General features: G+C 37.6%; 1 protein-coding gene across 6 annotated transcripts in view; it reads right to left on the reverse strand.

The window, feature by feature from the left end:
• The window catches only part of LOC149138573 (pre-mRNA-splicing factor ATP-dependent RNA helicase DEAH7-like), a 75,554-nt gene that overhangs the window by 20,624 nt on the left and 30,488 nt on the right, over positions 1-24,442 (reverse strand). For 4 of the 6 annotated variants that reach the window (XM_089449757.1, XM_089449756.1, XM_089449755.1 and 1 more), the window contains 11 exons: positions 4,142-4,189; positions 3,876-4,010; positions 3,368-3,583; positions 2,919-2,971; positions 2,242-2,701; positions 1,878-2,054; positions 1,562-1,710; positions 1,260-1,369; positions 953-1,061; positions 502-679; positions 72-301 (listed from right to left, as the gene is read on the reverse strand). In XM_089449757.1, the coding sequence (XP_089305883.1) occupies positions 72-301; positions 502-679; positions 953-1,061; positions 1,260-1,369; positions 1,562-1,710; positions 1,878-2,054; positions 2,242-2,701; positions 2,919-2,971; positions 3,368-3,583; positions 3,876-4,010; positions 4,142-4,151 (1,827 nt within the window). In that variant the 5' untranslated portion in view covers positions 4,152-4,189. The remainder of the gene's footprint in view (positions 1-71; positions 302-501; positions 680-952; positions 1,062-1,259; positions 1,370-1,561; positions 1,711-1,877; positions 2,055-2,241; positions 2,702-2,918; positions 2,972-3,367; positions 3,584-3,875; positions 4,011-4,141; positions 4,190-24,442) is intronic. The other 2 variants (XM_089449758.1, XM_089449759.1) reach the window with 1 other exon arrangement.

Below are 24,442 nucleotides of genomic sequence, written 5' to 3' on the forward strand. Positions count from 1 at the left end.
AAAAGATGCTTCAAATTTTAAGACTAGAATTAAAATTTAGAATTTCGATGCCATTTAAGATCATCATGTACCTGCTCTGCTGTCTTCTCAACCCCAAGTATATTTCCTAGTTTAGATCCTGCAAGCTCCCAAAAGCGTTGCCGTGATTTGTTCATGCTCTGTTTCTCACGAATCTCTCTTACTAGTGCAGACCCTTTCCGGGAAATGATAGCCATATCTGATGTTGGATCTTTTACTGGCATAATAGGCTCTGCCTGTTTTGTGAACACAACACGTCCATCCAGAAATGGAGGCTTTGTATCTGTCAATGCAACAACATTTGAAAGGAAGTTCTGATTTAGAATGGTTTTTTGGGGGGAACATGTCTGTAGTTATCAGTGCTTTCTTGACTCCCAAACATACTATTTATTTTGGGAAAATCCCGAATCATAAAATTACTTAACAATAAAACATATGATTAAATTTTAATTTTAAAAGTGTCAAGTTTGCAATTAACATCACCATGAACAAGAAGAATAACTCTGTTTTCATCTTCATCTTCAAATTCTGTTTGCACTTCTGTTCCTCGGACTGCTCCAGATCTCATTAGCTGGCGGTCTTCCCACTCTGCATTGTCTGCACTCATCTGCGACATCTTCTTGCTCTGCGCGAGACTCATCTTTGTACCATCTTTCCGAATCTACAGCAATTTTGCCATATAGACAATGTCAGGACGCAAATTCATAAGTCAAGAAGTTCTTTAACAAGATAACAGGATGAAAGTAGGAAAAACACCCAAAAAGAAAAATTATTAGGGTTACCAAGAAGTATCTGGTCAAGTGAAACTTCAAATTTTTTTTTGCATTAGTTGTTGTATTATGAAATATGAAACACAAAAATTGATTGCTGAAAATGATAACTTCATTAATACAGAGTCTCAACCCAAGTTTCTATATGGGGAGAGAAAATATACCAATCGCTTTCCCATTTCAGACTCCCTTTTCTGGAAGGTTGCTTCATCCCCAATAAACAATGACGAGGAGTCACCCTCTAGCATTGTTCCCACTTCTTCCCTGTCATACCTGCAGAAGTAAAGCTACAAACGTTTTAGCGAAAATTTACTATTTTACAAATAAAATAAAATAAAAAAGAGTTTATCATCATGTTACACTAACTAATCCAGTTTTTAAGTCTCTCTAATTATTCTGCTTATTATTGATGTATAATTTTTATATTAAAGCCTAAAACACTAAACCTCGGTTGAGCAAAAACTATAGTACCATGCTCGGTCAGCATCACGTTCTGCTTCTTCCATTTCTTCCAGCATCTCTTTGCTTATTGTTTTGTTTTCATCTTTACCAAAAGATGTTTTGTTGCCAATCATATTCTCCTGAATGAGAAAGCATTAAAGATGAGATGTGTCATTTGATAACAAAATCTTGATTTAGTTTAGTAGGTATGATTGACATTATTAATATAATTACTGAATTAATCTCAAAAGAAAACTGTGCCAAAAGGAACTACATTTATAGTAAACAGTCATTTTCATTGTCCTCAGATACTGATATAACAATTTTCATACCTGAGATAGAGATTGTGTGGTTCTAGAATGAAAACTTAACTGATGTGACCTCACACTGGAACGAGGATTTGTTACACCACCTGAAGATCCACCAGCACGTATTGGTACAGGAGATGGGGAGACATAGTCCCAAGGAGACTGTGCAGACCCTGCCATGTTGGTTACTCATCATTAACGGTTTAAACCATGAACATTTTCATTTTAAATGGAACGATAAGTTCTCAAATGCTTTCTGATGCAAAGATACCAACTCTTATAATTATAATTTATCTGAGAATTAAGGAAAGGGTACTTGTCTCATTTCTTATATTTTTACCTGCAGCATAGGGTGTATCCCCTCCCAGCCATGGCGATACCAAACGTGTATCAGGGGATGCACCAACTAACATCGGAGATGGCATAGAAAAATGAGACCTATTATCATGTCCAGGTGTTGCAATGCGACGTGGTGTATCATCCCATTCCCATCTTCCATCATCCCAATCAGACCTACCTGGACAGATGCCACATTAAGCCTCATAGAAATAAAATGTTGTGTACTTGATAATGCAGACAAAGGCAAATAACATAATGCTGGGTGCGTGTTACATATATCTATCGATTACTTCAAATGGCAGACAAAGGTGAAAAAGAGCATATATGTATGCTATACATAATCTTTTTTATACTAAATTGTGTACCTGCTGCTCTTCTTGGTGAATATTCACTTTTGTTTCGCTTTGTACCGTGCCTCATAGAAAATTGTCTCTCGTATTCATGTCTTTGGTATCCATCTCTATTGCTACCCCACTCTTTTCCCACATCTCTTATAGAATCCCTAGTATCATGATCATATCTCTCTCGTTTCCTGTCCTGCTCCTCTTGGTCACCCCTACCAGATTCACCCATCCTTCTGCCACTTTGTCTATCTCTATCACTGTGCCATTTGTCTGTAACATATCTGCTAGATTCTTTTCTCCCTTCACGATTACATTTGTCTCTATCAGTATCCCAATCATCCCTTGCATCTCTACTAGATCTTCTCCTTCTTTCATAGTCATATTCATCTCTGTCACTGTCCCAATTATCATTTTTGTCTCTGCTAGACGCTCTGCATTGATCCCGTCCTCTGTAGGAACTTCCATTGTCTAAGCTTGAAGCCTTCAAAACAAATAAAGGATAAATGACAAAATTATATTACCAGACACTCAAAAAGCCGAGGCCAAGAAAAATATAGCACTAGTTATGAATTCATAGAACCATAAATGATAAAATCCCCAAGTGCTTGAGATTAAGGCCATAGTTTATAACTTAAGATTGAAATATGATAATATTTTAAATGACCACTGCATTCATTTCAGTTGAAATTAGTACATACTTTGACAGACCCTTTATCATACTTTCGCTCAGAAGCAGAGGCATTCCTTTCACCTGTCAATGCAATTTTTCTATTTAGCAATAATAATGATGTGCAAGTTTAAATGTCAGAAGACTATTTTCAAATGTTATTCTATAGCATTAATGCTCTGCAAGAACACGGCGCTCAAGTTACCTTGCAACTTTTGGCAGTCATACACAGAATGGACTAATACGCATTTGTTTCCAGCATTGAAAAATAAATTTCAACATGTATATATTGTGGATAACATCAAACTACTAAAAGTAAAAATGGGATAAGCAATATGCTGTATGGGAAACATAATAGGTCAAAATGCTTTCACACAATCATGACATGTTATATCAAGTGTCTTTTGTCACTGGATGCCAAACACTCATGGAGATGTTTCACATCATCCATATGAGATATTTATTGGCAAAAATATTTACCCAAATATGGAGTTTCTTCAACATGAGTTCCTCGATATCTGCGCATCGCCTTACTATCTCTTTTGTGATGAAGAGTTTCAGAATTATTTTCATCACCAATAGAGACAGGATTTTCTTCTGTGTCAAGCTCTGCCATGGTTGTAAGAGTTGTGTTTTTTGTTGAATTTGACCCATCATTAGCTGATGCCTTCTTCGCACGCGCCAGACCATCCAATCCTAAATATTTCCAATTGGTTAAATAATGTTACCAATAGTGAACATCATCCATTAGTAAGTCAATGAATTGTGCTGGACCTGATAATTAATTTAGGGGAAAACATGCATCATTTTATTATTAATTTAAGACATAAATAAGTAGGTGCTAATTGTGCTTCAAAAAAGGGATGGTTTCTAAAACCATAAGCTAAAGCGGCCAATATTTCTAGTTCTGAACTCAAAGAAGCAGGTGCAAGGCCTCAACATGCCTTAATGAAAACCAACAACCACTACAGAGGAACAAGCACAGTACCAAGAACAGATTTGCCTTCCAAAGGAGCATTGAATATAACTCTATCTTTTCCAGGGATTTGAAGTCCTCCTTTGCTTTCTTTCTCAGGTTCTAATATCGTTGACTTTCCAACATCTCTCCCAAAAACAGTACTTCCTGCCTAAGACCAGCAGATTGAAAAGGAATATCAAAATCACCATTTATGGTCAAGAAAACAACTATAACTGAAAGATTATTTTCAAGAGACTAGCACAGATATTCTGCTTTTCAAATTTAGCAATTTTCACTTGCCTCCATCTTAGTAAGTTGGATCTAATCCACAATCAAAGAAATGCCTGCACAACAAGTAAATGTAAGTAGATGGAAAATAGAAAGAACAAGATAATTAATATTGCCCCCAAATTTTTACCATGTAGAGAGTGGTAAACTAGATATGAAAATCAGATCTGTCAGACAACTTTTCAGATGGCATAGAGACACAAGAAGGGATAAGCTAAAATATCTAACAAAATGGATAAAGCAAATATAGGCATATAGTTGTACTGTAAACTAAATCCACTGGAGATTGATCTTGACCCAGTATGACCCGGTATCTATCAAGCATTGAGGGGGATCAAATCCCTCTAAGATGCAAACTTTTTGGACTGCAAAACACTTGAGGAAAGGTTTGGCCCTCAAGAGATTTGATTCCTCCCCGCACTTGAAAGATCCAAGGTTAAGATGGATCTACGCTTGTGTATATATATCTATATGTGTGAGAGAGAGAATTATTTTATTATTATCATTTTATTAATTAAGCAAATGTGAATTTGGGGTGAATTTTCTTTTTTAACCACCCTAAGCATTATAGATAATATAATTTTAATAATATCCAACAAATGACCATAAATAGGTTGAAGGGACTGCTACGTACATCAAAAATAACACAGTGGGAATGTGAGTGCAGCTCCTATAAAAGCATCTCTAACTCTACAGTCAAATACCTAGAATCTAAGTCTATCATCTAAAAAAAAAGATACAAATCTAGGAGTTCCAAAGAAGGATCCTTGTCAAGATCTTAGGAACCTACAAAAATGTTTCGACTAAACGTGCCTAGAGAATGTGCTCAAGGCCTTGAAGTGCCATACCCAACTAATGGAGAAGAAGCTACTAACCTCTGAATCTAACTTGTAGTAAGTGAATCTCTTCTACCATCCGAGGTCAAAGCAGAAAAACTCCTGATGGGGGACTATCCAGATGAACTAAAAGATCTCAAAGAATTGGATAATCTGGGTGCAATCTGCTGCCAAGTGGTCATTGTTAAGTCTTTGCTGCGATATAGTTGAGAACGAATAAGAGTGTTTGCTGTGAACAAAAGAACTATCTTGGACCCAAACCCAACATTGTCATAAGGGTCTCATGGGCAGAGATCAAGGGTCTCTCCCAAGATGCACGAATATAAAGATTGAGGAATTACCCTTTGTCTGCCTCTCAGTGCATATAGTTATGTGCACCAAGAAGAAGGAAGTGATCGTCATGACAGTATCTAGTGGTGGGGGTGGTTTGAGTGAAGACAATCTATGCCCAAAAGCCTCCCTCATGCATAAGGCCAAGCATTACTAGTCCAAATACCTTACAACGATGGACAGGAAGTTTTGGGACTTCCTAAAAAGGAAATGGTATTGAACTCAGATCTCATGATCAATGGGCATCAAAAAATGAAATGTTCCTCCATCTCAGTCTCCTATAGGTGCTACAGTTAACAAACCCTATTCACTTATGGAATATGATGATGGCCTCCACCCAAAACCAATGAGAACCAAACTGAAAATAGCCAAGAGGGATCCTAAGGGTGTGCATAAGGTGGTGAAGTGTATAGGACAGTCTAACAATGATGCCATCTCTCATCTCCTTTGAATCCTCTATATAGAAGGCCATCTTGGGTTTGACCATACATGTGACCTCAATGTACCATGTGTAAATGTCTTCTTTGATGATCTTGTTCACCTCCTGCTCATTCAACAAGAGATGGCCAAGTGCATAAAGGGAGTACCTAAACAAGGGGGGATTTTCCATCAAAATGCCCATTTACCATAATGGGCACATAACCTTAGCAATCCAACAATGGAATCACTAGGACGAACCAATCAAGGTAATGGCAATGGCCTTTACATAGTGGTATACAAGTAAGGGCGTCAATATATACCGACAACCAAATCAATGACGTGTCAAACTCAATGAAGTAGTGAAATTGGTCCAAAGATAGCCTCGACCAGGAAAGGATGTGTTAAGCCCTAGAGAAGCCCCATGTTAACTGTAAACCCCCCCTTATTAAAGCCTTAGATATTGAGTTATTACATTTTTATTGTTATATTGTTATGTAGGTCAGAACCTTTAATTGTACTCTTTCATTATAATTGTACCCTTTATCTCCTATATATATACCAAGGAGACCTAGTCTTAGGATAATCATATCTTGAATTGTATTGTATTCATTGTAAAGTGGATTTTATTCATTTTCTTATCATTTTTAAGGCACATGGTTCATAACATTTGGTATTTGAGCATAAGAGCCTAGGGTTTTGCTGCTTCAAACAAGTAATCGTGGCATTTCCACTAAAACCCTTTTTCTAGGAAGCTTCAAAGTGAAATTTTGAGATGATTGAGGATAGAACTCTAACTACATCTAATCAAAAATTCAGATTCTAGTTTGCTATACTTTTGGAGATATACCTTATGGAATTTCAGGTTTGTAAATGTCTTGATCTTGAAATTTTTGCAATAAATTTTTTTATGGAAAGCTTTAGACCATGAAACCTGAGAAGATTGAGGAAAGATCTCGAAATACATCTGGTAAAACTTTCAAATTTTGGTTCCCTATACTTTGGGAGATATATCCTATGGAAGTTAGGGTTTGTGAATAGTCCTGAAGTTAGTTTCAAACACGTGATCTTGGAATTTTCGCTATAATCTTTTTTGGGGACAATTCATATTGTGAAAAATTTTAAAGGGACTAAGTAGAGATCTCAAGGGTACATCTTGTAAAAAATTTAGATTCTAGTTCGCTATAGTTTTATGGATATACCCTGTGGATGTAAGGGTTTGTGAATAGTCCTGAAATCAGTTCCAAACGAGTAATCTTAGAATTTTTGTTGTAACTTTCGCCCAAAGAAGATTCGGATCCTGAAATTTGTTGGGATCTGAGGAGACATACTAAGGTACCTCAAATAAAAATTTCATAATCATATTTGAAAAATTGGATATGTGGCATGCTATGAAGCAGGGGTACACAAAACCAGGGGTGGGGTTCTCATACCTGTTCCCGATTCGCATACCTAAGCAATGGAAACCGGTTCGTGTTCTTCTCAAACGCACCCTTCCGAACCCAGTTTGGGTATGGAGAACCCGATACTCTGAAATTTAAAAATGGGTTCATTCTTTGTGACGGGTACTCAATACCCTCTAAAAGGGTGCATGGTTCCCAAGTTTTCACGTGGCCAAGGTGTCTTTGGTTCACATAATTCTTTGGTTGATAGAAGGATCTAATTGGTTGGTGGTGGCTTCATGGTGTTGATGCTCCTGAGTTGCAACAATTTGCGATACGATTACTCGGGCAGGTAGATAGTTTTCCATATTTTTTATGAATTAGATTATTAATTAATTAAAATTTTAATTTAGATACCTAATTAGCTAATTCCTCACCTTGTGAGAGGAATTGGAGCACATATGCTTTCACCCATTCAGTGAAGAGATACAGGTTGGAATCGAAGAAGGCTAAGAACTTAGTCTACATTCATAACACACTTTGTCTCATATCTCGGAAAGACTCAGGGTAGAAGGAGGGTCCTTTCAAGAGATGGGACCAATACATAGATGATGTTGCATGTGTGGATGAGGAGATACAACCAGATGGTCTTATTAAGCTACCTCCAGTTGCTATGGAGTTGATCATGATGACACGGATGTTGATGAGTGATGACATGGCTTGTAAATTCGAAGATTTCAAAATTGAAAATTCATAATTTGAATTTCATAATTCAAATTTCAAACATATTAAAATTTATATAATATATATATAAACTATAACATAGTATATATCCTCGATGAACCCACGCACCCTATTTCAAAAAGTGATGTATCTGTCCTCGTACCTGTAACAATACCTGAACCCGCGTTTCTTGGCAACTTAGGTGGCATGTTATACAAGTTCGCTCTTGGAAAGAGGCCAAAAATCCTAGCTAAGTTTTGGGAACGTTACCATAACATTCACTTAATCATTAGACCATCGTTCTTAAAGCAAATAAAGGTGGTGTCGTTGTCATTCTTGATAAAAAGGATTACATCGATAACATGATGGATCACCTCACCAACAGTGGTAGCTATAAAAAGCTTAGCAAAAATTCGCTTTCAAAAATTTCTAAAGAGGTCCCTAATGTTATCATGTTTGACAGTGTGTGTAGCACCTTTAGTAAAAAGCTTATTGAAAGCAACCTACTCACTCCGCGTATCTATGGTCTTCCAAAAATCCATAAAGATGGCGCTCCACTAAGACCTATTGTGAATACAATTGGTGGGCCTACTTATCCTCTTGCTAAGCATCTCACCTTGAAGCTTAAGCCTCTGGTTGGTAATACTGAATCCTTCGTTAAGGACTAATCCTCTTTCATTAATGAAATTAAAGGTTTTAGGCTTGAGCCCAATGATATTTTGGTCAGTTTTGATGTTGTTTCTCTTTTTACTAAGATTCCTATTAACGAGGCTATTGACATCATTAATAACATCACTAACCCTAATACAGTGAAATTAGTCGGCATTTGCTTAAAATCTACTTTCTTCGGCTTTCAAGACAAAATTTAGTAGCCAACTTGTGGAGTGGCTATGGGCTCCCCTCTCTCCCCTATTATGGCTAATCTTTTCATGGAAGATTTTGGGTCTAAAGCCCTTGCTTCTACTCCTTTCCGTCCAAATCTTTGGAAAAAATATGTTGACAATACCTTTGTCATTTGGCCCCATGGTCGATAAAAGCTTGAAATCTTTAAGCAACATCTTAATAGCCTTTCTAATTTTATCAAGTTCATTATGGAGATTGTGGTTGATGGCAACATTCCCTTTCTTGATGTCCTTATTACCAAAAAGGAGGATGGCTCCATCTCCCATCAAGTTTTCCGCAAGAACACTCACACTGAGCAATATCTACATGCCTCTTCCCATCATCACCCAGCCCAGAATTCAGTGTTTTGTATACCCTTGCTACCAGAGCCCTTATGATTTCTAATGATCTTCATATCAATGATGAGAAAGCTCATATTTTAGAAGTTTTCAAGAGCAATGGTTATAGTAAGCCCCAAGGTCTAAAAGCCTTCCAAAAGGAAGAAAAAGTGGCCATAGGACCCATAATTAGAAATGATTCCAACAATCCCATTGCCACTGTCCATCTTCCTTTTATTCAAGGAACCACAGATAAGTTGGCTCGGATTCTTAAGAAGGACAATATTTCTGCAACCTTTAAGCCACTTACCACTATTCGGTCTTCCCTCAGGTCTGTTAAAGATCGGATCAACCCCTCTAACTCTAAAGGTGTTTACATGATCCCTTGTTCTTGTGGGAAGCCTTATATAGGTGAAATTGGTCGTCCCATCAAGCGAAGAATCCAGGAGCATGTTGTGGACATCAAGCATAATCGCTCTCGATCATCAGCTCTTGCTAAGCATTCTGCTAATACTAGGCATCACATATGTATTGAGGATGTTTGTATCCTAGCTATTATCGTCATGGAAAGTTCAAGGAAGCCATCGAGATAGAGAAATGTGCGGCCAACAATCTTAATAGAGATGACAATTAGCGAATTAGTAAAAATTGGATCCCTGCTCTTTCCTCTAGGTATCTTATTTTATTTTATTTCCCCCCTTGATTGTCTCCCTTCTTTTCTTTTCTTGGTTTCTATTTGCATTGCTTTTTGTTTACTCTTTCAAATTAATTTTTTCTAAATCAAATTAATTTTTCTTTACTATCTTCCTTCCTCCTTTCCTTTTTATTCTATTTTATTTATTTATTTTTTATTTATTTATTTTTATTATTTTTATTTTATTTTTATTTTTATTTTAACCTCTCCTTTCATTTATTATTCTTTATAATAATCTTATTTATTTAATTTTGACCCCTTGGCCCCTAATCCCCTTTTATGTATAACTTATATAATTATGTATCTAATTTACTCTTAATTTTAATATATATATAAATATATATATATATATATATATATATATATATATATATTATTCTAATTGTTTTATTTTATTATTTAGAATTAGGTTATTATTATTATTATCATTCTTTGTTTGTATCTTTGACCCCTAATCCCTGTTAATATAATTTATATAATTATATTTCTTAATTTTATTTTTAAGTATTTCTTATTTTTAATTATTATTTTGTCCTTAATTTATTTAGTTTATACTTTTTGGCCCTTATTATCTACGTAACTAGAATTATGAGTTTTTATTTTTTAAATTATTAATTTTACTTTTATTTTATTATTTTCTCATTAATTGGAATAAATTGAAGAAGAATCACAAAGCCATATAACCATATGCACAGCAAATTAACACACAAAAATTAAACTGGTGGAAAAGGCAGAGAGCCATCATGTGGTCTCTCATGCTCATGTAATTCACATTATTCAAAAAATTTAATAATACATTTAAATACATGAGTAAGTGGTCTTAAGATAGTGCGTCTATCTTAGACTCACTTGGTTGAGACAATTTCTCAACTTACACACTAATTTAGGAGAGCTAGTTGGAGAGAATCTCTCATCCAAACTAGACTACTTAGTTTGAGGAATTCTCAAGGTTTTATTTATTTAATATAATAAATGGATTTATTATTGATTTTCAAGAGAGTGAGACTAACATTCCCACCCTCAATGATAAATCCAAAACAAACAAGGAACCATCTTCCAAGTTCTCAAGTTGATCCTCAAAAAACATTTGCCTGAAAAACCGCCAAAGCTAGATGTTGAAGAAACTACAATATGAAGAGACCATGAGTCAGTTGCATGATTGATTCATCTCTGAATGTCGCTTGAAAACTCCATCATGTGCCAAGCTGCAAAAGGATCCAACTGTCCTTTGCTTGAAAACAACATCCGGTGTCCATTAACACAATTTGATGAATGTCCACTGGCATATTTGCTGATGATGATCGCCCACTGGCTGATGGAGATGCCCATTGGCTGCTTCGCTGATGTTGTCGAGACTTTCAGTCTGACAACCACTTGTCAATTTCATTGACATTTTCCCCCCTTTGTCAGCTGAAAGGAGAGGCAATATTCTCCAAAATATATCTGAACTCCCCCCTGTAGGTGGAGGAGTATTTCACTGGTGTACTCCCCCGTTCAACTGCATGAGAGTACCATCTTCATTTGACTGTTGGCTGCAATATGTGTGAGTGAATCCGATTGTAAAACTTGTACAATCTTCTGGCTGTGGATGACCATTCCCAGGGATCAATCCATGAATAATTTATCTTCAATCTGGTTGACTGTCGTTGGTTGCAGCATTTCTTTGATGTATGATTTGACTTGCCGCAATGGCTACAAGGATGGAGATCAAAACATTGATTTTCCAGATGACCAGTTCTTTGACAATGAGAACATTTCGGTTTGTCTGCAACTTGAGTTTGTGTGCATTTTTGTTTGTTTGCAACTTCAGTTTGTGTGCATTGACGTCGGTCTGCAAGTTGTTGAGAACTTGCTGAGGTGATTTGTTCAAGTAATCTGGCACTGACGAACTGAATGGGCTTTGAATAATCAGGGATATGTAAGTTGTCGTTATCTTTGACATATCCTAAGCCGCGTCGATTTCGATTACTTTGAATTTCTTCCCATGGCTTGATGATGGGTTTGGAAGAAAGTTGAACTAGAACAACTTCAACACTTGAAGCTGGTTGGATGAATGAAGTCGAATGATCAGTTGTCTCTGGATTGGTCAAAGACTTGGAAGCAACACGCTTCTCTTGCAACTCATTTCTCTGCAGTTGCAACTCCAGTTGAAGGAACTTAATCGTTTCATGTGCATGTTGAATATGCACTTGAATGTCAGCAAGAGTGGTTTTGCTGATGTGCACCATGTCACCGGCTGATGATAACATTAAATTGTTAATAATTTGGGACAACTGAATGTGTGTCGCCATGTTGCCTTGCTTACTTTGAAGTCAGGCTCGCTTGTCGTAGAAGTCGTGCTTGAAAAAATTGCTCACTTGAGTCGATCACTGAAATGACACGCTCGCTTGTACTGGTTGTTGATTGCTAATGCTTTTAAACACTTGCTTGAACTGTTGATTGTACGCTCGCTTGTCGTAGAAGTCATGCTTGAAAAAATTGCTCACTTGAGTCGATCACTGAAATGAGACGCTCGCTTGTACTGGTTGTTGATTGCTGATGCTTTTAAACACTTGCTTGAACCGCTGATTGTACGCTCGCTTGATGACGATCGCTTGAAACGTTATGAATGCTTTAATGAACTTTACACAGGCTCGCTTGTTGTGCGTTGAACTGTTGTACTTGATTTGGTTACTTGACATGCTCGCTTGATCTTAGGGCGCTTGCTGTAGACACATGCTTGTTTTGATGCTTACTTGAAGATTAGAGTCCACGCTCATTTGAAGATGATTGCTTGCTTGATTATGTGCTTGAACTTGCTTGATTGTTTTATGCGTACTTGAATGAAATACTCACGCTTCCTTGCTTGATTGTTTTATGAACACGTTCGCTTGCTTGATTGTTGTTATGAACACGCTTGCTTGCTTGATTGTACTTGCTTGAAATACTTGTTGTCTTGAACTCTTGTGTGATTACTGCACTTAGTGATGCACTGAATGTGCTAAAAAAAATGATGGGTGTCGAACACTGTCGAAAATGCACCCAAATGATAAATGTTCAAGTGACAACTGACTTGACTTAATGTATGCACTGTAACAAATCAAATGAGGGTGTCGGTTACAACCGAAAATGCACCCATACAATTCAGTTTAAAACAGGTTTATTTGCAAGTGAAACAAAAGTGTTGTTGATGTCGTTAGGCTTGAAGTGCTTGATTTGTAGCGTCCTTAACTTGATGGCGTGAATTAGCTGTTGTGAAATGTTGTTGCAGAATATTACTTTTATCAAGTCGATGATGTGACGCTTTGTGCTTATGAACTTAATTGATTATGGGAGCTTTGATTTCAGGAGCTTGATCAATGACTTGTATATGTAAACTTTCTTATGTACATGTAGTTGTTTTGATTAAGCATAATAAAGAGAGTGTTTTACAAATTCGACTCAAATCACGTAAGCACATTCACGACACAGAGTGTACCTATGATCCCCTTATTCAATTTCGGGCGGATCTAGGGCACGATCCCCACAAAAAGATATGTTTTTATTAACCTTCAAGATACATCATCATGACAATGTCTTCAATGAGACGTCTCAAGCACAGACTGAGAACTCCTTGGCGTCAAATTGTCTTCAAAAACTGACTCTAAAACAATGATAACGCCAAGCTCTAGCATCAAAGTTAACTTTAAAATGTGAATGAATGTGCTTTTTAAAGCACACATCATGCTGTGAAAAGAAATCTACATCCTTTGAGCGTATAGACTAACTCACCATTGGTATGAAGTTCTCTCGAGATTTTTTTTAGGCACAATACTTTACGCACAGCTTAATAGCAACCATCTTAAGCTTCCATGCAATTCTTCCACGCTTCTCACCTTGGTCTTCACACGTCCTCAACAGCGTGTATGCTTTGTTTAATTTGAGACAACAACAATTTCTATGTATCTTAAAAAAAATTGTCCAAGCATTCACAATGCTGGCTATTCCTGCTCCACGGTGGCTCAAAGTCTGCTGGTTCCTTTAATTCCCGAACAAAATCCGTGCCAAGTTCCAGTTCCGGACCTCTGCGATCACAACCAACGATGTCATCATCGACTACTACTCTACGATGCAAATCCCAGCAATGCAAATAATTAGAAAGCCACACTAGCAATCCGACCAGCTGTAAGCCACATTCAGAAATCCCAAACACCGTCGAACCACGAGGATAAACACTGATGGATTCAAAAAATTGGCAAGATTTGCTTAGGCATTCAAACAAGATTGATTTTGTCACAGAGCGTGATGCACATGGATAAAAAAATGGTTTGGAATTTCTTTCACATAGAATACTAGGAGTTTCACTGCCAGATTTTGGCGTTGGTGCTGGAGCATACACTGGCGAAGAAAAACTGGAACCACCTGTGTTGGCTTCCACAGATCTTCAAGCAGTGAAGTCCTCAAGTCCTTTCAATGACCAATTGTTTAGTTTTTTCGTTGATCTTGAACACCACGTAGCGATGGGTTTTCTTCCTCTCCAGCTACAGGAAAGCGTACTTGCAGTGATCTACAACGCCCACTCCAGAAGAAGCGCTCGACATTCGAAAAGACATGGCCACTATAGCACTACTGGCTATGAAAACTACATGCTATACTTGCCTTTACACTGTTGATGCCAGTGTAGTATAACAACGACTTGATCCCGCTAAAACCCTGTCGTTCCCGGGTTTTGGCTTCTTGGACGTCAAAGAAGCGTTTTCGGAACGGCTCTACAATTTTTTCTCTTAAAGTCCCGCGCTGATCTAGCTGTGACATCCGCCACATCCTCACCAACTATAGATTCGATCTTTAAACATTTTCCTTATGGACTATAGAACGATGCTCCTGCCACGGAGTTGAACTCGCTCGGGTCGACCTTGGGGCGAATGACTGGAGCTAAAGAAACCTTTCAAGAACCGCTAATCACTAATGCAGGCAAGGGTATCGCAGTGGTGAGAATCGGGGTCAAAATGCTTCCCTACGAAGCCGGCATGGCTCGATTCTCGGAGGATGTGGGATCGATCTCATATTCAAGACAGTCATGGTGCCTGTTGCATACATTGTATCTCAAGGTGAGATTCAGGAATTTTACAATGGTTCACATCACAAGATCTGCATCCACATTTTTAAGAAACAATCAATTTGCAGGCAGTTGAACTGAGTGCTCCACTCCGAACAAGGAGAAAACGCAAGAACGGAATCGAACCCGTGATCTCCTGATGAAAAGGGGCCACAGAAATTTGTTACAAACGCTCGAACGACGTTTTTTTAGGGTGTTCGTTGCACTTGCTCAAAAGCGGAGTATAGATATGGGATGAAGAAGTCGTGGGATCACCAAATATAGATGGACTGATCCAATTTTCATGGAACAAGAAGCATACAGTGTTGTTCTGTGGGCTTTCATTGGACAATCTGATACATTTTCTTGGGATAAAGAGGGACTGATTTCTGATTTGAGGAAAGAACTTAGAGTTTCAGATATGGACCACAAGGAACTTCTTGGGAAAGTTAATGTAGATGAAGTACTGAGAATATAAGGGAATACCGAAAAGGCAATTTTACTCTATGTAATTTTACAACAAATGCTGCATGTTCTTTCCAGAAACGTGTTCCTACAGTTTCAGCAACTTGTAAAAGGCAAAAAACTACACTTGTGACAACCTCTTTACCTCCACATGTTCTACCACGCGCTTCAAAATCTACACCAGGCAGCCATCCAAATGTTGATTGCCATCTACCCTCGGTGCCTGCTATTCCACCTGGAAGAAAACATGCACTCCAACCGCATAATTTCCAGCAGGTTCAAAAGTTGAGGAAGCAACAGCAATCATTTCCCATCTATGAATTGAAAGCTCCACTCGGATTGTTCACGTAGTGGGCTTTGAAATCTATTAACGCAACACGGTCTTCACTCCGATACCACATGAAGAAGAATCACAAAGCCATATAACCATATGCACAGCAAATTAACACACAAAAATTAAACTGGCGGAAAACGCAGAGAGCCATCATGTGGTCTCTCATGCTCATGTAATTCACATTATTCAAAAAATTTAATAATACATTTAAATACATGAGTAAGTGGTCTTAAGATAGTGTGTCTATCTCAGACTCACTTGGTTGAGACAATTTCTCAACTTACACACTAATTTAAGTGAGCTAGTTGGAGAGAATCTCTCATCCAAACTAGACTCCTTAGTTTGAGGAATTCTCATGATTTTATTTATTTAATATAATAATTGGACTTATTATTGATTTTTAAGAGAGTGAGGCTAACATAAATTATCTTTATTTTGTCCTTAATTCACTTACTACCTAAACTTTTTATTTATTTTCTTATTCCTTTGCTTTTTATTGATTTTATTATTATTATTTGTTGTTTTTATTATTATTTTTCATGTGATTAGTTTCCAACGGCTAATTACTAATGGCTAGTTTCTTTGACTTTTGACCTTGCCTCCCCCCCCCCCCCCGCACTCTTTTTATACCCTCATCAGATCAGTGTCTCTTCATCTAAATCTTCTTGATGATGAACCACATTGGTTGGTTCAAAACACGTTGACAATTTATTCAATTATGTGATGGATCCAGAAGACTTCTTTTCAAATATTTCTACTCACAAAAGCCTACATTCAGATACCTGTGGAATTGCAAAGAAGACATATCAAAGTACTACTATAGGCCAAAATTTCATATTCGGAAGGGGTCAAATTTCAAAGATATATCAAACAAAGGTTAACCATCCATATAGTCTACAAATTAGGATTTTAAGAGGCATGTAACTTACAATTGGCATAATTTTTTATTGGATGATCTATTATTAGTGATTCAAAATTTGTGATAAGAGGAAAAAGAAGAACATTACTATCTACACACATGGCTCCTAATGGGGCTTCAAAAGTTACTTCACCACTTAAACCTCCAAATTCCAGAATGCTCATCCATGACTCATGAAGAAATAGAAGATGCCCAATACTAAGCATCCAAATTGGAAAGTCAGTTGTCACAAAAGCAAGAATCAATAAAAAAATATGGGAAAACTTCTCTCTAATAGGCTTCCTAAAAAAGATATGGAGATCCTAGGAAATCATGAAAATAAGCAGAACAGTTGTGTTGAAACTAAATTACATGTGGGGAGTATTTTATCACAGTTGCAGAGCACAAATATTGAATCATGGAACCATAATCATGATTTTTTAATCCAAGATCCACATCATCAGGGCTTCAAGTCAACACTAAGGAACTACTTCATTCCAAAGATCGATATGAGGAAGTCTGATGGTAACAATCCTATAACATGGGTATTACGGATGGAGCAATACTTTGATCTACAAGTGACAGCGTAAAAAAGGTGAATATTGCATCCATGCATTTAGAACAAGACCAATTTTTATGGTATCCATGGCTTTGGGAAAGGAAAAAGGATTCTATTGTATCTTGGTCCATTTTACCAAAGAATTGATAGCACATTATAAGGATATTTAGAGCATTATATTTTTTGGTCAATTGGTAAATCTTAGACAAATAGGTCCAATTACAGAGCACAATCAACAATTTCCAACGTTGATTCTCAGGGTAAAGAACATGTAAGAGGACAATTTGTTAGACCTTTTTATCGAAATTGTTGCCACAAAATCTAACAGCCCTTAGAGAGAGGTACCCTACAAGGCCATTCACTAGACTAAGTGACAACAATGGGGTCATGACCCACTATCACCACAACCAAAACCCCTTGCTCTTTATGGATTTTCACAAATGGGAGGAGTCTTGGTATGTATATAGGTCACCTAACTGGTATTCTAATTGCCTCCAAGGGAAAGACACAATTTAGGTACAAGGCTCCATGAGGAGGAAATTTGCTTTCCCTCAAGAAGCTAAATTAGGGCAACACAAGACCTAGGGTTTGATTGATAGCTTGAGAGTTGGAATGACCAAACGTCTAGGTGCAAAGAAAATGTTTTCCACAATGTATTCCAACAAGTTTATGGCACGTGAAACCCTCATGAAGCCCCCAAATTGAAGCTAAAACCAAATTAGGGTTTACCCTAGGGCAAGCAACTAGGGAAAGAAATTATGGATGAAATTGGAGTGAATTCCCACCAAAGGGAAATGACTTTGTGGCAACCACTCAACCCTCGATGTTTAGACTTTCCACGACCCAAAATTCCTCCTTATCAATTCGCACTAGGCCCTAGCTAGCCACTTGGCCTTAAGAGGGCCAAATTAGGTAAGACAGAGAAAAGGGTAAAATTTATGGATAAAAATTAACTAGATCACCAACAAAGGATGGTCAGTGCCTATTCCTTAGGTGGATGGAGTCTATGGATGATAAAGGTTAGCTAATCCTTGCAAAAGAGTAAGGATATTTTGAAGCCCTAGCATCAAATCCCTAACTATTATCTTTGTAAGGGATCAAAGGCACTTGGGAGAGCCAACATGAGATCACCAAGGGGAATACCATTCACATGTTATACAAGGAGTAATGCATGCAATAATGACATCTAGTTTCTATGCAATTGATTTTCAACAAAATTAAGACACAATAGAAAAACCTTAGATTACCAATATATTCCATACATTAGACATAAACGCAAAGATATATCAAGTACAAGGCTCACTTACAAGATAGCATGCATGAAATAATCCATTATTAATCCAAGATAACTTCTCCGAAGACAGAGATATTTCCGATGCAAAATTCATTCCATAGATCACATCTCTCCTGCAAGTAAAGAAGGATGAAATTCTCCTAAGAGAGGTCAAAATCTTCAAGTGGTGATGATGAGAAATGACAAGGTCCTCTCCTCTATTTATATGAGGAGGACAAGATCTAATTTTACAATAAAGCCCCTAAAAGACAAGTAAAATCACAATAGAACCTTGGGTTACAAGCCAACCCAATTAGCTTAGACATTGACTCAAGTAAAAGCCCACACATGTGAGTCGTGAGGCCTTAAAGGGTTGACATCATGCAATAAATGAGCTCCATGTGGCATGTGTTGGGCCTTTTGGGTGCCAAGTGTGGTGTAGAAGCCTCCAAAAATGATCCACTGAAGGTTGGCCCTCAAGTCTCTGTCAATATCCCTCTATGGACCCCAAAATCCAATTTAGGGCACCAAAGGTGGTCTCCTAGGCCTCCAACTGGTCAAAATGTCCATCTTTGTTCCAACATTGAGGGCTTCCCAGGTGCTAATTGTTGAAAATGTAGCAAGAAAGGTTCAATTTGACTTTAGCCTTAGGCAAATTGAGTAAATCAAATTTCCACATCAACAAGTCAACTTGGAGGCAGTTAACTAGTGTGACATGGATCTTGTCACCCAGTTAGCCCAGTAAATTCGAGTTAGAGGGCTTGGAGTTCAATTATGCATGTGTGATTGCTAAATTTTAGTAATCCAATTCAGTTATTTTCAATTGTATTTAGTTCACTGACCTCTAACTATTGCTAGAGTCAGCGGAAGGTCAGTTGGTAGTGGGACAGTAGTCTAACTCAAAGATCTGTCAGTTAACTAATCAATCAAACCAAAATAGCTAGTGCATGAAAGGAATTTGAGTTCCTCAACTAAAGTGGAGATGAAAAGGCAATGTAACATCAGTTGTAAACTAGTTTGAGTGTACAGGTGTTGCATGAGGTCAAGTGATCCTTTCTTGGGAATTGCGTAATCAATTTGGAGAAAATTCCTATTTTTAGGGGCCAATTTCCTCGGGATTTTCGCAAGGAAATAGGAGACTTGGTGAGCAAATAATTGGTTAAGTGTTGGCTAGAGTTTCTTATTGAGCAGAGAGAACAATTATTCTTTTGCAGGTTGAGCTCAGCGCTGGAGCTAGCAATTGTAATAGTTTCTCTATTCAACTAATTAATGTAAAGAGGCTTGAGGGGTTTTTCCAGTTCGGTTCCCATAGAAATCGTTGTGTATTTGCGGTTTTGCTTATTGCATGTCTATGCATGTTCTAAATTGTGGTTTCCATTCTGCAGATCAGTGGAGTAGAATTGTGTCTCTTGTTTTTCAGTTTGAAACCTTGAGCAGTTGCAATTTCTATCAAATTTCTACACTACTAGCCCTCCCATATCTCTGAAGGTGAGACCATTCTTATCTGGGCTTTGGATCAGTTGCCATTTATAGAGAGTGTTAAGGCCGAACTAGAGGCATGCTGATCCAGGTGCATCATCCTGAAGAATCGTCAAATATAGTGCAAAGTGGCAGAACGTCCTAGGTGCAATAGGTGCCCATGGGTAGGTGTGATGTGTCGCTACTGCTCGGAGACCCAAGGCTCTCAACACTTCACATGCGAGTGCCAATATACTTCTCTGGGGCCTAGGCACCTGTGGGTAAGGTGCCCAAGTCATGGGTTGTTGAACCACCTAACAATCACAACATAAAGTCTAGTGAAAGCAACCAATCATCATGGACAATAACCATTTTTGCATCTAAGTGAACCAAGCTTGAATATAAAGGGTTATTCAATACTTCGAATAAAGCTTCCCTTCCAAAATTAGGGTCTTGAATTCGCAATGGTGTTTCCTCCCTAAGTAGGAGTGGCTAAGGACAACCCTATTAGGTGTTTTCAACCCCTAAGGGGAAGTAACATTTTCTCAGTCCACCATTCAATTGATAGGTGTTAGTGAATAATGATGATACAGAGGGGAAAAGACTTCATGGCCAAGTGCCATGGTCAAAGGGACCAGCATGATGGGTGTTATCACTCTATAATTTTCTTAGCTATAGGAGAAAATTACCGATGTAACTTCAAACCAGACTTTTAGATTGGAAGTTGGCCCTTCCAATCTAGAGAGGGATCTCCCTTTGACTCAATTATTCAAGGTCACTATAGTAATAGGTCATTCATGTGCTCAGTGGCCAGATCTAATGTAGCAATACTAACAGATTTGGTTGGAGATTAAGGAAAAGGACCATTGGGCATGGAGTCATAGGTTAAAATTAATGAAAAAAGAATTGGTGGGTAAAACAAACAAAGATCGGATACATGAAGATATTGTTCACTTAGACCTTTAGTTATCCAGCTGGTAAATAGAATGAGATAACAAACCATTACACAAAGCATACAAGTGAATTATGTGCAACTTTAGAAGACAAAGTGAAAATATTTGAAACTCATGATGGTAGAGAATCTGAATGCAGATGAATTCTATAGAATTATTTAAATTTTGTTCAAATATGAAGACCTAACATCCATGAAATTCACGGAAGAACACAACAAGAAATTGATTGGTAAACATCATAAGAGGAATCTCTGATATGCAAGTTTAAGATACTTTTGTCTTGGAAATTTTATTAATCTCTAAAACAAAGCATACACAATATAAGTCTGTTTTTCCATTAAAAAACAAACCTTACACTATTACAAAACACTCAATAAATAGGCAAACTACAAGGCCTATTCAATTACTAGCTTTTAGGAGAAGAAAACTAAAAAATAAACTTCAAATAAAAACAAATTCTAAATTAATTGCAAAAACTTGCAAATTTTTCAAGTTGCTAAAATCAAATATGGAACTGCCTAAAGATGTGGATCTAGAACTGCTTTGCTGGAACAAATCCGTAACAATCCACTGCTTTTAGCTCAAAACTTTCCAAAGTTTGGATCCCCAAGTCGAATTAAAGAGGTAGCTCTCCAACTAAAAGTTGATGGGGCAATTTTTGAAAAATAGAAAAAATAAAGTATGGCAAATTTCTGAAAAATAGGCTTCAAAAAGCCATTTGAATCTTCCAAACCATGATAGTTGTGTAAAAAATAAAGAGGCTTTTTTAAATGAGCTTGTTCCCAACAAAAACCTCTTTTGGTTTTCAAAAATTCATTTCCAGTTGTTCAGAAACTCTGCTTGAAGACAGTAAGTAAAACAGGGAAAAAACAGAGTGTTATAGAAAATTCTGGCAGCATTTTTGCTCTGTCACTTCACATTCGTCAACCACTCTTTGGTCGTAAAAATATCAAACTTTTATGTGACAAGTGGAAGCACAAAAAGAATATATTCCCTCAGACATTCATCATACCCCACTTCAATTTCGGTCTTCAATACTCTTTGTTGGCAGTTTTAATTTGACCAGTTGAAATCATTATAGCTCATGGCTTGTATTTTGGTAGCGCCACCTATCAAATGACATGTCTCACGTGTTCTTTACTGATTTGGCAGTGCCTCCCTTATCATCTTACATATCATTCATTGCCTTCTATTTTGGCAGCACCTCCATTCATCTTACATATCATTCGTTGCCTTCTATTTTGGCAATGCCTTCATCTAATAGCATTAGAATTGGCACTACCAAATTAAAAGCCAATGCTCCGAAAATTTGGTAGAACTTAGACCTTAGGACCCCAATTGAGTTGACATCAAAACTTTGAATGTGATAATAATGGGGATCCACATCCTTAGTGTATAGATGTGAGGAGGAAGCAATCGTGGCTGCATGAGTTACCAACTCAACCTTTGTTTTCCACCCCTCTTGTGCGCCTTTTACTTTTGTTTGATTTTTCTTTGTATTATTGCTCGTAGCTCAGAGGGTTTGAGCTTCCTTTGTATGATATATAGCGGTTGTATTACCCCTTAATGATGACGCAGCTCATTACCCATTGGGGTTGGGACATGCAAGGGTTCCTTTTTATGATGTATAGCAACAACATGTGCTTAGGAACCGAGTGATGGCCATAATGAGTGAGGTAGAGCTCATGCTAGGCCTTTGCTCCCTTTTTTTTAGTTGAATCAACCTCCCAGTGTAAAGTTCCAAGCCCTACCCAGGTATGTGGATGCATGCATGCCAAATCCTAGAGAACCAATGGTCAGTTGAACCCGAAGAATGGAGGTGCAACATGGGCTTGTAATGTAAGATGTAAAGTGGTATAGAATAGGAATAGATGAAACACGCTATCTCAATCAAGGCTTCCCGAGTAGTGCCCCTCCTACACCCATTGGGCCATTAGGGGAGGTCCCACAGGACTAGGATTGAAGATTAGCCCCCATTTATAATAAGGTAACATGATCACGGTCAAAACCCCTCCTTCTTCCAGGTCAACCCATAATCCATATCAAAAGCCCAAATACAATCAAGCATAAGCACCGATTCCAAAATAAAGTTTGATTGGTAGCCCACCTTTGTCCACGTGCTCTTGCCGAGTGGGTGAGAAAGTATATGACTGATGCAGGTGTCGGAGATAAAATGGTACATCATCAGCTAGTGGTGGTTGTCAAGGGTTGCATGGTTGGTCGGTTGGGATGTGAAGAATGGGAGAAAACTTTTCTCCTATAGGGACACCCACTTTGGTGGGTAATAGGAACTTTAATGGAAAGCATCCAACATGAGGTGCGTCTCTTTGAACCTAAATCCCTATAGCATGAATTTAGTCTGGTAAGGTAAGTTGAAAGTAAAAGTATGGCTACTAGCAGAGTGATCACTAACAACTAAACATACATCATTCTTTCCCTCCTAACCTCACTCAACCAACAAGGTTGACACCTCAGCAAATGGATGAAAGAAGACCAAGATGACTATGTTTCAATTATGAAAACAAAAAGAGTAAAGGGCATAAATGTTGCGAGAAGAAATTATTCTACATAAATCGTGAAGAAGAAGAAGATCAAGAATTGCAATGGACACAAGATCTAGAGCTAGAAGAGACTACTCAAACAATATCTTGTCATGCATTGGTCGGCACCAATACTCCACAAACCCTCAAGATAGAAGGATATATCAAAAAAAAAGGCAATAGTGTTGATTGATTCTAGTAGTACCAATAACTTCATCAATTACAAATTGGCAAAAGTTCTTAATTGCTTTGTATTCCCAACACCAAAACTTCAAGCAGTGATTGCAGATGGAGGTACCATAAATTTTTCACCAAAGTGTTATAAAATTGAGCTGAATATGGAGGAGTATTTATTGAATAGTCCCATGATTACAATCCAAATGGGTGGTGTTGATATTGTATTAAGGGCCCAATGGTTACAATCATTGGGAATAGTGGCCCTTAATTTCTAATATCTTTTCATGAAAATTTCTTTAGAAGACAAGGAAAATTTCTTTAGAAGACAAGGAAAATTTCTTGATAAGCTCTAACTGTGTGACCAAAGTACTCAAAAAGGGTCACCATGGTGTAATTGCACAATTGCGCTCATTGTCGAAGAATGTAACTAGCTTCAGTCTTCATAATCGTACTTGTTAAAAAGAAAATTTAATATTAAAGAAAATGACTTATTAAAGCATGGGTTTCATGCTTGAGTCAATCTTTTCTAGGCCAAAGCCTCCATTGAAGGCTTCTAGGTTTTATCTTGAGTCATTAGAGTCATTGTTGTTTTTATTAGTCATTGTCCAAGTCACCCCATAATCCATATCAAAAGCCCATATACAATCAAGCACAAGTACCTGTTTGCAAAATGAATAAAGTTTGATTGGTAGCCCACCTTTGTCCACATGCTCTTGCCGAGTGGGTGAGAAAGTATATCACTAATGTAGGTGTCGGAGATAAAATGGCACATCATCAGCTAGTGGTGGTTGTTAAGGGTTGCATGGCTAGTCGGCTGGATGTGAAGAATGGGAGAAAACTTTTCTCCTATAGGGTCACCCACTTTGGTGGGTAATAGAAACTTTAACGGAAAGCATCCAACATGAGGTGCATCTCTTTGAACCTAAATCCCTATAGCATGAATTTAGTCTGGTAAGGTAAGTTGAAAGTAAAAGTATGGCTACTAGCAGAGTGA

The sequence above is a fragment of the Pinus tabuliformis genome, chromosome X (assembly GCF_031772625.1).
Source record: "Pinus tabuliformis cultivar Carrire ecotype Pingquan chromosome X, CPIR1, whole genome shotgun sequence".
Lineage (NCBI taxonomy): Eukaryota > Viridiplantae > Streptophyta > Pinopsida > Pinales > Pinaceae > Pinus > Pinus tabuliformis.